Source organism: Megalobrama amblycephala, linkage group LG13 (genome assembly GCF_018812025.1).
Source record: "Megalobrama amblycephala isolate DHTTF-2021 linkage group LG13, ASM1881202v1, whole genome shotgun sequence".
NCBI lineage: Eukaryota > Metazoa > Chordata > Actinopteri > Cypriniformes > Xenocyprididae > Megalobrama > Megalobrama amblycephala.
The window spans coordinates 21,267,511-21,280,140 of NC_063056.1; the positions used below are offsets into that span (position 1 = coordinate 21,267,511).

General features: G+C 39.4%; 1 protein-coding gene across 12 annotated transcripts in view; it reads left to right on the forward strand.

Annotated features, from left to right (window-relative positions):
• adgrb1a (adhesion G protein-coupled receptor B1a) overlaps window positions 1-12,630 on the forward strand; it is a 116,627-nt gene that overhangs the window by 52,047 nt on the left and 51,950 nt on the right. For 3 of the 12 annotated variants that reach the window (XM_048152060.1, XM_048152063.1, XM_048152058.1), the window contains exons 3-13: window positions 3,945-4,103; window positions 4,335-4,409; window positions 4,860-4,964; window positions 6,089-6,256; window positions 7,643-7,822; window positions 8,179-8,508; window positions 10,053-10,154; window positions 10,335-10,441; window positions 10,525-10,719; window positions 10,812-10,880; window positions 11,368-11,476. In XM_048152060.1, the coding sequence (XP_048008017.1) occupies window positions 3,945-4,103; window positions 4,335-4,409; window positions 4,860-4,964; window positions 6,089-6,256; window positions 7,643-7,822; window positions 8,179-8,508; window positions 10,053-10,154; window positions 10,335-10,441; window positions 10,525-10,719; window positions 10,812-10,880; window positions 11,368-11,476 (1,599 nt within the window). The remainder of the gene's footprint in view (window positions 1-3,944; window positions 4,104-4,334; window positions 4,410-4,859; window positions 4,965-6,088; window positions 6,257-7,642; window positions 7,823-8,178; window positions 8,509-10,052; window positions 10,155-10,334; window positions 10,442-10,524; window positions 10,720-10,811; window positions 10,881-11,367; window positions 11,477-12,630) is intronic. The other 9 variants (XM_048152059.1, XM_048152065.1, XM_048152062.1 and 6 more) reach the window with 7 other exon arrangements.

A 12,630-nucleotide genomic window follows, 5' to 3' on the forward strand; every position in this document is an offset into this window, starting at 1 on the left:
TTAATTTGTGTTCCGAAGACAAACAAAGGTCTTACGGGTTTGGGACGACATGAGGGTGAGTACTTAATGAGAGAAATTTCATTTTTGGGTGAACTAACACTTTAAAATTCATGAGTATGACATTTTGGTTGTTTAATTGAGTGTTGGTTCGCGTGGACTATTTTGGGCACTGCAGCGCAAGAGAAGAAAGATTATGTGAAGCGGCAAGGGTGCAAACCTAAGTTGTGTTTCCTGCCCCTGGAGTGAGGTTAATCAATGAGATGTGTAAGCACAGCTGTTCAAATATTTATTCTAAGCAGGATACTGACAGCAGAAATGCACACGCACAGAACAGTGGATTAGACCTGTGAGCTTCAGCCATCAGAGGGACAGATAGAGACGGACAGAGAGAAAAAAAAAAAAGGTGTGATATGATGGATGGCTCATTTCTTTTTGTTCAAACACTGTCAGAAATCTAGATTTTATCCATTTCATTTCTACATCAATAAGAAAATACTTTTAAATAAACTTTTTTAAAGAGATCAGATAAGATTTTTTCTGAACCAAATATTAATTTAAAATCTTCCTTTTTTCTTTTGTTGCCGGCATGGATGCCAATGACAAGTAGCATCCTCTGGGTGTCAGCACTTCCCATGTTTCGTTTTCCATCACTGATCCACAGTCTGTGTTTTAATGCATGGAGGCAACCAGAAAACAATGCATGAAGTCGAATGTAGGGTGTAATTTAGAAGTACTGACCGACCTTGGCCTGTAGCAGATATGCAAGGGGCTGTGGCGGGTGAGATTATGGTGAGATCTTTGATGATTTCAGATCACTGTCACCTGAGCTGTTATTAGACCTTCTGCCCACCATTGAAGGAAAGTGAAGGTCACTTTGGGGTTTTCTTAAGCCTTCCAACAAGATGATATTTAGCTACTGATGGGCAGAATGATGTATATCCGCACACTCATCCTTTGAAAAACAGGTGCATGCTGCAGCTGCAATTTGAAAACAGGGGAAAAGACAGAATGATAGAGGAAGGGCTGATGAATAAAAGAAACATCCGAGCAGAGGACGAATATGAGAGTTTAAAGATGATATAGCATTCTCTGCAAAGAGTCTGGATGTAAGGGAGCTACCACCGAACAAGAGAAGCACACTAAATTATTGAAAGCATAAAAAAATGTCCTTGGGGACAGAGAAAGAAAACACTACATTATTCTGCTCCCCCTTTTCTCCTTCAGCCAGTGATTATTAAGCCAAAAAAAAAAAAAGGTCATACTCTCCCATCCTTTTTCACTGAGAGAGAAAATCTTATCTCTAAATGGAATATTATTTTTTCCTATCTTTTTTTTTTTTTTGTCCTTGTTCACTTTTTTAAAGATTGTTTGCCTTACAAATATTCTCACTCTACTCATTTCAGCCATTTTTAGTGTCCTTTCATGTTCGCATTTGTTTTAAATATGGTAGAAGTCATTCAGCACAGAAGCCGAGAAGCTTATTTAAGACTGATTTTCACCACTTACGGTCCCCCGTGGAGCAGGGATTGGTTAAGCATGCTGTTTATGCCACGTGCGATTGGTTGATGAAGCCATCTGACTTGAAGCGTGATTGGTGGATGGAATTAATCAGGGCAGCGCGCTGAGAGCCGTCCTGGTTCATTTTGCATGCGATTGTCACTTGCTGTGCAAGGAGGACGTTTGATTGTATATTCAAGGCCGTGGCACTGAAGATTAGAATCCGTTATGTTTTATCAGGTGAATGTGTCTCGCACAACACGCGGCAAAGCCAATCTCAGCACCCCAAGTAAACAATTTGCCATTAATCGCTCATCCTGCTCAAACAAATAGATATTGATTCTGCTTTTCAGCAAAAGCTTGCTGGAAGATTTGTATCAGCGCTGGAGAAAAGGCATAAATTGTTTTTATATCTGGCCTTTATGTAGCACAATGTATTAACTTGGGCTTTGCATGAGGGTTGTTTCAAGTGTAACAGTATGGGAAGGGTTCAGTTGATATGGGGTCAGTAATGTGGCAGTCATGTTTTGGTTTTTTTGTCTGGCTTTCAAAAAATACATTAAACAGCAATTCCTAATTTTTATTCATTCTGAAATGGCCAAAAGTGATGGGAAATAATGTATATGTTTTGAATATTTTAAATATTAGGGAAGAACAAAACATCTAATATGGTTAAGGTATTTATCATTTAAGGTATTTATATTTATAAGGTATTTGCATGTGTTCATAATTTCTTTGTATGACAGCCTGGTCAAAAATGATCTCTGCACAGTTTGGCATGTTTCATTGACAATAGACTGCTAGCACAACTATGCAATATTCTTACATTATCTTTAACACATTTTTAATAATGTTTGAATAAAAGGTGAAGATGTCAGTTTTCCTAGGCCGGACAACACTTTTGGCCACTTAACTTTGCTTAATATTGTTTGGGGTTTAAATAAAAATGTATGTATATGATGTGTACTGTTTTTTTTGTTTTGTTTTTTCTCCTTGTCCTAGCCTGATTGCCTATAGATAATATAAATTCAATAAATATTTTACAGTACAAATATAAATTTTATAAAGGCTATAAATTCATAAAAAATATTGACATAAATTATATTTATTATAATTTTTAAAAATGTATAAACTTCGTATTATCCATGATCCAAAAGTCCATGATAATTGTAAAAAAAAAGCAAAAAACAAAACAAAAAAACATTATATTTGACATTATTTTCACCTTCTCGAAATTAAGAAGTTTTATACACCACTTGGCATTTATAGAGTCATTAAGTGAAATTTGATATTAAAATTTATGAGTTTTTGAAAATGCTCCAAAAAGATTTTCAAAAATCTGAAACCAAAATGAACCTTGCACTTCATTTAAATACATTTTTATAATTTTAACTTTTTTTTAACTAGGTTTTATCAAAGGCCCTTTAAGATAAGTAATTTCACTCAGCAGCTATTTTTGAAATGCCTCTCGGGCATGCAAGTGCAGCTCCTATCTCTTTGAATGGGGAAACATCAAATTCTCCAAAGCTGTTTGCCAAGCTTTCGATTAAATTTCATATTTCACCAATGAAATCTGACAACAACTGTCTCATAAATCCGTCGAATCATGAAAAAAAATTATTTATTTTTCAGGCTGAATCAAGCTAATGCACATGCGCAGTCCTAAGTACGCGTCTCTTGTGTCGGATTTCGGAGGCACGCGTCTGACTGTTTCTATATAGGACCCGGAGCTTCTAACGGCTGCTGCAGTGACGCGATGACTTTACCAATCAGCGATTGACTCTTATTTAGAAGGCGGGACTTATTCCGCCATATTGCGCGTTGCACTTTCTCCCATTCAAAAGTCTTCTTGTGTTATTCTATGGTCTTTGGTTTTATTTTTTCAACTAGGTTTCTTATATCCGACATATACCATTGACCCCATTAACTGATCTGTACATTGTCTGTAAATGGACCCTCCCCATGTAATATATGCAAAAATCTTCTGATGGACATTTTAAATATGGGCTGTATCTGATTCTTTTTTTTACTTTCATTTCAGTTCCCATTTTCCTGGTAGAGCTGCACTGAGTGTAGAATTACGTACCCTCCCCCGTACAATTGATTTGTGAGTAATTAAAAATGTCTGCAGTTGGACATGGTCCAGCTTCATGTTCTATTCATGCAGATTAATACATATTTGTCGGGGCCTCCGGGATCAGACAGGCAGCAATGTCTGCTATTAAACATTCATGAGGGAGCAGAACACAGGGACTCATATCCTACTGGTATTTATGGGTCCATTTCTACATCTTAGTGCCATCATAATGGATTACAAAATCAGAACATTATTGCTTAGCAGGGATGGAAATTTAATTTGTGTCATGGAAATTTATTAAGAAATGGCTTTTTCTTGGGAATTACGCTCACACGGCTTGTTCGTGTGTCTATGTGTGGGTTTAATACAGGTGGCTGGAGTGGGTGGGGCAACTGGGCGGAGTGCAGCAGCGAATGTGGGGGCGGAGTCCAGACGCGCACGCGCTCCTGTCAATCACCTCCCGAGGAGGCGTACCTGTGCGAGGGTGTTCTGGAAGAAGGTCGTCCCTGCAACGCTCAGTCGTGCATTGGTAAGTTCTACGCTCATATATGTATGCACGTGACTGTCCACACATCCACTTCTCTTGCTTTCTCTCTCTATCACTATTTGACACCTCATTTTTTTTACATTCTTCACATTTCACTGTAAAAAAAAATATGTTCTGCTTCCTGTGTGACATAACGATAGAGCAATAACGATAATACAATGATAGACCGATGATAGAATGAGCATTTTTGTGTGCTTTTCATTGGACCCATAGGCTACAGGCAGTATTCCTCAAAAGGCAAGGGTTTAAGTCCAGTGAAATACAAAGGAATGCAAGAGGCCATGCTTGGTAAGGGCGTCACTGACCAAGTTAGTGTGAATGTGACTGTAGTGAGTAGATCTTCACTCAGTATGGATGGAGGCCATGAGTAAATAACCCACTCCATGGTCAAGGCCATCGGCTGCAGATGTTTTTACCTCGATTGTCTGTGTCTCTGTTCCGCATGGTCTGCTTATTTTTTCATCCGCCATCCACTGCTCGCTCCATCTTGCCCTATTTCAGCACACTTTTCGATGTTCAAAGCACACGTTTGGAGGTCACGTAAACTCAGAAGTGTCCAAACTCTCAGAGTCTTCGCATGGAGATTATCAAACCAAACATAGGTCCACTACTCAGCTATGTAACCTTAAACTTCACACAAAATCCCAAGCATGGCTGATGCTGGTCTAGATGTTCAGGTCGCACAGCACTGCCCGATCAGAAGTCAACTGTAGTTGCTAACCCCACCCCATCCTGCAGGCAGAGGCAGACTTGGCACTCGTAGCCAATCCCTGCGCTCGGTGGACAGCCGTAAACGAGAGGACTCTGATAAGACCCGCAGTGGACAGCAGTCTTCCCAAACAGGTAAGAAGACAGGTGGCATCAGCCTCCTCTTCAGCTTGGGGTCACACACATACACACACTCTCAGCCGTTTCACTCACTAGTTCACATACAGGGGAGTAGACTGGATGCGTATGTGGCTATGGCCTTGTTTTTTTATGCTCCTGTCCGTGTGATTTAAGTTTTGTTTGTCTTTGTCATGTGTATTATGGCATGGTTCATGGCAGAACATCGTTATATCCATGAATCATGGACACCATTGCTTACAAGGAAGCTAAACAAGTTTTGAAAGGGTCGTAACCAACAAAACAAACAAGAACAAGGGGGTGGTGATGCTTGATTTGCATGCTTTAAAAGAAAAGAAATATTGTCCTTCTAATATGATGTAATCCCTTGTATTTTGTCTTTTCTTTGTGAGTACTGCATGAAATGTCATCATATTTACAATATGAGTCTCTTCAAAATGAATGCCATTTTGCTCTATGAATTTTTCTAAAAGTTAACTTTTCTCTTAATTAATCAGAAATTCGGTTTAAATTTGCCATGGTTTTACAATTTTTTATTTTACTTTTGGAAGGAGATAGTAACAACTGTTATTTAGTATGGAAACTAAAAAGTTTAATGCCTCTAATGTTGTCAGAATCAGGTTAAATCTTTCCCTCCTTATCAGTTTTTTCGTTTTGACTTTCAATATCATTCTATTGGACATTCTTGATTCTCCATTTCGTTCCGCTGGATGGCAATGATAGCCTAACTCTTCCTATTGGATATCCATGACAGCCCATATTATCTATTGGAATGTCAGGACAGTGTTTCCTATTGGACATTTAATATCTTCCTATTCCTTTGGGATTATAGCATGATTCCTTGGCTTTCCCAGTTGCTCAGATATTAAAGTCTGATTTATTGGACAGCCTTGTAAAATCCTTGTTTAGATGGCTGACTTACATATCCTAAAACTGAAAGCATGAACTTCTACTACGGGTAAATGCTGAGGATTTGGAATCAGCGATGAAATGATGTAAGCCTCCCCTGTTAGATGAGATGGCTAATCCTGCATGCTAATTAGTTTTGGCCCTTTTCCTACCCTTTCCTCCGCACCTTACCCCATCCCATCCCCGCCCCCACTTCCCCCCGTCCCTCTCAGTGGATCCTCCGTCGGGTGAGGAGTGGTCTGCGTGGAGCGTGTGTTCGGCCACGTGCGGTGAGGGCTGGCAGAGCCGCACACGCTTCTGCGTCTCCGTGTCGTACAGTACGCAGTGCAGCGGGCCGCTGCGCGAACAGAGACCCTGCAATAACACTGCTGTGTGTCCAGGTAAGCACAGCCCACCTCAGGCCTCTCCTCACCCCCACCATCTTCCTTATCCACCACCCATCACCCGTCCCACCTCCACTTAGGTCCATTAGCTTTGCCACTTCACCTTCCAGTCGCTGCCCACCTGAGGGTAACTCTTCCTGGGCTTCCATGTACGGCTACTCCCCTCTCAACCCTGGATCCTGGAGAGCCGTGGTAAGATGGTAATGGGTTTAAGTGCAGCATTGTCAGCTAAGTCCCTATAGTTCCCACTGCATGTAGGGCGGTCTCTTTTCATTCCACCATTTCAGCATCTCAGGGGGTCAGACAAAACATGTTATTCAGTTAAAAACAAGTGTCTAGCCAAGCACAATGTTGTATTAAGTGCTAATCATTTTATGCAGAAAAAAAGTGATTGATTTGCTCTTTAACATTCAGAAATTGCAGCTGAAAATTGTAGTAGTCTTTGAACACTAAGAGTTCCATGTATGTTTGTGTTTTACATTCCCAGTAATAGTCTGTTCACACTGACAGCTGTTTTGTACAGTATTTTTGGTTGCTAGTTGCAAAGTCCCTTTGGAACAAAAGTAAGTTCACTTGATGGCCATATTTGCAACGCCTCCATCCATGCATTCAAATCAGGAAAAATTAATCTCATAAACATTGTTTCTTATGCTCAAATGATGTTTAATTGCATATATTTCTGATTGTTCTAGCTCTAGCTAATTGGCATGTGCAGTTCTTTCAATGGGAACTGGAGTGTCTAACAGTAGCTGCACTGATATTATGACCTTACCACCTGCTAATTGGCTTTTTTATTTAGAAGGCGGGACTTCCATTACTAGAGCGGCCATTTTGCGTGCTGCAGTTTCTCCAGTAAATAGCAATACAAGTAAACTGTTTTGAGTCTTGTACAGTCTTTTCAGCACAGTGTTCTAGTAGGCATTCCTTTTGTAACATTATTGGTTGGCTACGTAAACGGCTATAGCTTCTGAATATCTGATCACAAATGTGATGTATTACTGGTAAAAATAATATGTTCTCCTGATTGCATAGGGAATCAGATTTCTTGCTGCTAAAAATAGAGTGTAAAATGTTCGTAAAATTGCAGCAGTACATCTTATCATGAACAAGATGAACAACGATCAATGCATACTACTCAATGTGCTCCAATGTCTTCACTCCTATTGGTAGTCACCCATTATGTCGCCTCTCATTAAACGTTTCTCAACTTTATCTCATCCCAAACGATCACTCATGACATCAGGAAATCGGCAACTCCCATTGAAAATAAATGAATTAAAAGTGCTGCAGATTGTTGTCAGTGTGAACCCCTCTTTAGTTTTCCTTTAGTGCATGTGTGTGTGTTGTCGAGGTGCGTTTTTCTCTCTATAAATCATACCCTAGCCGCTCTGATTGCAGTGCACGGGGCATGGGATGAGTGGTCTCCGTGGAGCTTGTGTTCTTCAACGTGCGGACGTGGCTACAGGGACCGCACTCGCTCCTGCAAGCCACCACAGTTCGGAGGAAATCCCTGTGATGGTCCGGAGAAACAGACCAAATTCTGCAACATTGCTGTATGCCCAGGTGATCATTAGGTCTTTAAATACAGACTTTCTCATACAGATTTAATGACTTCCATCAAGAAGCACAATTAAAGCCTAATGTGAGGCACTGTAGGAGAAGAAGATTGAAAGGAACCATTGTGAAGTTCAAAGCAAATGATGGTGATTAAGTGAGGCTTTAAATTACTGCGGACTGAACTAGAGTTTGGCAACCCAAAGCTCCCCTTCCTTTCCCCTGCAATTTATCTTTCAATAATGTCCCCTTATCATGCTCCACTTTCAATCCCTCTCTTTTGTCTCCCTAATGTTGCTTCGTATCCTCTATATTCAGAATATTCTTCAGTTTCTTCTTCTAAGTTCATGTCTTTTCCTCTGTAGTGGATGGAGTGTGGAATGAGTGGTCCAGCTGGAGCTCCTGTTCCTCGTCCTGTTCGAATGGAACAATGCAGCGCACTCGGGAATGTAACGGGCCCTCGTATGGTGGCCTAGAGTGTCAGGGCGAGTGGCGTCAGACACGTGACTGCTTCCTCAGGGAGTGTCCTGTGGATGGCCAGTGGCAACTGTGGAGCTCTTGGGATGGTTGTACCAAAACATGTGGTGGAGGAAGCCAGCAGAGACAAAGGGTGTGTTATGGGCCCTTTTTTGGAGGAGAGCCATGCCCAGGGGACAGAGAGGAAGTTAGGCGTTGCAATGAGAAGAGATGTCCAGGTGAGACAATCATGTGGTTGTAGCCAAAATTCATTGGGCAATATACTTGTAGACACAATAAACTGTTAGAAATTTGACAACTGGTATACATTTTGGATCACCGTCTATCATGGTTACGCTCATGTGACTTTGCAGATTTGCGGGGTCACAGAAGTTTATAATTTTCATGCATTTTTAAATTTTGCAAGGTAAGATGCACAGTAAGATGCGAAAGGGGTCTCAATTCCCTGTTCTGACAGACAATTTTCTGTGTGCACAGAAAACCAACTGTCAGAACAGAGTGCAAATACCGACTTGAGACTTCTTTAGCATCGTAATGTGCTCCTCAGTTCTTTCTTTTTTTGCAACTTATTGCACTTAAACTGTCAAATCTACACAAAGTTATATCAAAATGCCTGTTTTAAGTGAAGTGTGTCAATATATTACATATTGGCATTAGGTCTTATTTCATTAGGTATTAATTTCATACAGTGAAGATTATGCAGTGTTTGATTTTACATTTGATATAATTTTGGTAGCATTTCTTATTCTGTTGTTACATAGACCTACCTGAAAAATTTGAATTTTTTTAAATTTTTGCCTATTGTATTTATTTGTCCTATTACATGTAATTAGTTTCGCTAACACTTTACTTTGATGGGGTCCCTTTTGAACATTCTGTTGACTATAAGTAACTTTGCAACTACATGTCAACCAACTGTCATTAGTGTATTAGTAGAATGTCTGCTTAATATCTGCTAACACTTTATTTTGATGCTCCCCCAAACAGACAATCTACTGACTATACATTCTTAAAAATAAAGGTTGTATACTGGCATTGACGGCTTCATGAAGAACCTTTAACATCCATAGAACCTTTCCATTGCACAAAAGGTTCTTTTTAGTGGAAAAGGGTTATTTGATTATTTGAAATTTTGTTCTTCACACTAAGAAAAAAAAAAATGGTTGTTTTAAGAACTGTTCACTGAAAAGTTCTTTGGGGAACCCAAAATAGTTCTTTTATGGCATCACTACAAATCCCCCACTCTGAAATCTTTATTTTTATGAGTGTAAGTAACTTTTCAAGTACATCAACTTACTCTTACCCTAACCCTACCAGTCTACTAATACTCTACTAACACTCTAATGAGAGTTAGTAGACATGTAGGTGCAATTTTACGTATAGTCAATAGAATGTGTTAAAGGGACCGTCAATATAATGTTAAACCTTAGTTTCTTTGATCTTGAGAACCTTTTACTTATATTGATTTTGCCAGTAGTGGTTTTTGCTGTGATATTTAAATAATGAAAAATTGCTAAATTTTAACATCATCTAAAATGTTGACAACCTTATTTCCAGAAAAAAATAACCATTATCGTGAAATTATGGTCATATCGACCACCCCTGTTTTCTACTCTACTCTTAAAGTTTCTTTTGGAACAACTATGTTTTATTGATGTAACTTATTTTTTTTGTTTGTTTTGCTGACATTTGAAAGACCTCACATTTTTTGTGGGATTGATTGGGGTATTCTGTCTTTTCTGACTTCTGTTGTTGTATGCAGAGCCGCATGAGATTTGTGATGAGGAGAATTTCTCTAACGTAGTGTGGAAGAAAACACCTGCAGGGGACACAGCGGCTGTCCGCTGCCCTCCGAATGCTGTAGGTAAGACATGACTCATGCAAACACAAACTGGAATAACTTTCTAAACCAACGTTTTCAGGACCATGGACAGCTCCAGAAGCTTGGTTTAAAAGAGGAAGCAACAATAACAACATGTAGCATACAGTTTTTAACCAATCCTTATTCAAGATCTGTTAATGATGTCCCATTTCTGTGATGCAGGACTAATTCTTCGGCGATGTTCGTTGGATGATGAGGGCATTGCATACTGGGAGAAACCGACGTACATGAAGTGCGTCTCAAATGATTACCGAAGTATCCAAACACTGGTAGGCGATCTCCAAACTAAACCCTAGCTAGGCTAACACCAGAAGTGTCTCCAAAGCTAAGACTGGTTTTGTACCTTCTCCAGACCAGAGATCATCTTTCCAAGGCTCAAAGAGGGCTTGTGGGAGACGGGGTCTCTGAAGTTATGACCAAGCTGAGAGTGACCTCCAGTGATGGAACAAGCTACAGTGGAGACCTTCTGGCTATCATAGATGTACTGAAAAACATGACGGAGATATTTAGGAGGTCCTACTACAGCCCCAGTAATGCAGACATGAGGGTTAGTGGAGTGATATTTGCTTAGTTCCAAATAAAGGACGATTTTGATCCTGATTGCCCCTGAATGTTTCTTTCATGTGGTTTTGTTCACAGAATTTTGTGCAGTCAGTGAGTAACTTACTGATGGAGGAAAACAGGGACAGGTGGGAGGAAGCACAACTGGTGAGTCAGCCTTCACTCTCTCTCCTCTCTCCTCTCTATGTCTCTGTCATTCATTCATTCATTCACTCATTCGTTCATTTTTCCACTAACTCGATCAGCATTCACTCATTCTGTCTTTCTAATGTTGGTATCATCTCACTCTCTTTCACTTAGTAATTATGCAAGTTTCAGCTGGTTCTAAAGGTGATTAATTGGCTAATTCTCTTCTCTTCACTGCACATCTTTCTTTCAGCTGTTTGTCTCCTGCTGTTTAGTTAGATCATTAGTTAGTTTACAATTTATGTCTTAACGCAAGCTTCAGTTTACATTCTGAAGGAAGGATATCATTAAGCTTGTGTAGCGGCAAAACTGCATGATTATCATGTTATTTTTAGAAAAATATATTATTATTTTTTACAAAAATATTTAAAATGCACTTACAGAATCACATAGTGAAAGAAGGACTAACAAACGTTTTAATATACAGCTCTGTTTTTCTTTCTGGCAGCTGGGGCCCAATGTTAAGGAGCTTTTTCGTCTAGTGGAGGACTTTGTGGACGTCATCAGTCTCCGCATGAAGGACTTCCAGGATACTTATGAGGTCACCGACAATCTGGGTCAGTTTCCGCTGCCATTTAGCTCAGTTTACACCCCTGCGATAATGTCAGAGGATGATGGTAATTTACTTTAGGGGTTGAATATTTGGGCAAGCAGCCTAGAAGTTGCAGCTACAAACCCAAGAAAGAACTGGAGATTTACATAAGGCAAATTAGAATGTAAAGTATTTAATTATTAGATGCATGGTGTCCAATACTTTGGAAAGGTCTTTAGGACTCAGGGTTAAATTCAAATCTCCATGGATAGTTACCTTTGACCCTTTCTCGTAGTTTTAAATTATTGTAATTTTTTTTTTTTTAGGTTACATTTTCAACACAAAATTTAACATGCCTAACAATAGACAATAGTGATGAAGCATCAAGTACCTGAAGTTATTATTATTGTTATTATATATATATATATATATATATATATATATATATATATATATATATATATATATATATATATATATATATACACACACACACAATAACTATGTGTAGCTCTAGGCATTTCTATAGCTCTCGAATCACACTCTAAACCACGCACGTATTTCCTGCACAAAGAAGACTCTGGTTTACTGAACACCCGGGTTTGCAAAAACAGTGGGAAGATGAACCGCCATGGTCATATGTTGTGGGCCGCAGCTGGTAGAGTTTAAAAGGGGGTGTGAGGGGCGGTATTAGGTTCTGTTTGCCTCTGAATCACTGAGCTGCCTATGAGCTCTGATTCTCCCATAGTGGCAACACCTGTCCTACAGCAATGACCTGTCAGTCCTACATACAGCTTTAAGACACAAATACATCGATACATTACAGCACACATTCATCAACAGACTGAAAATAGAACTATGTCATGAGAGGTAGTTAGTAACAGTTATCACACACACCCATTGAGGCTTGGCTCTAGCGTGGGAGGGCAAGTTCAATTCATTTTCGCTCTTATTCACAAAACAATTAATGTCTCTTCTTTACTCCACACAAAAACTGTGATGTGTTTTCAGAGCAGAGGACTAGTGGTTATGTTCAGCATACAATATAATTTAAAAATTTGGGGTCAATATGATTTTTTAAAGGGGTGGTTGATTATGATTTCACTTTTTTTTTAAACTTTAATTAGTGTGTAATGTTGCTGTTAGTGCATAAACAACATCTGCAAAGTTACGATGCTC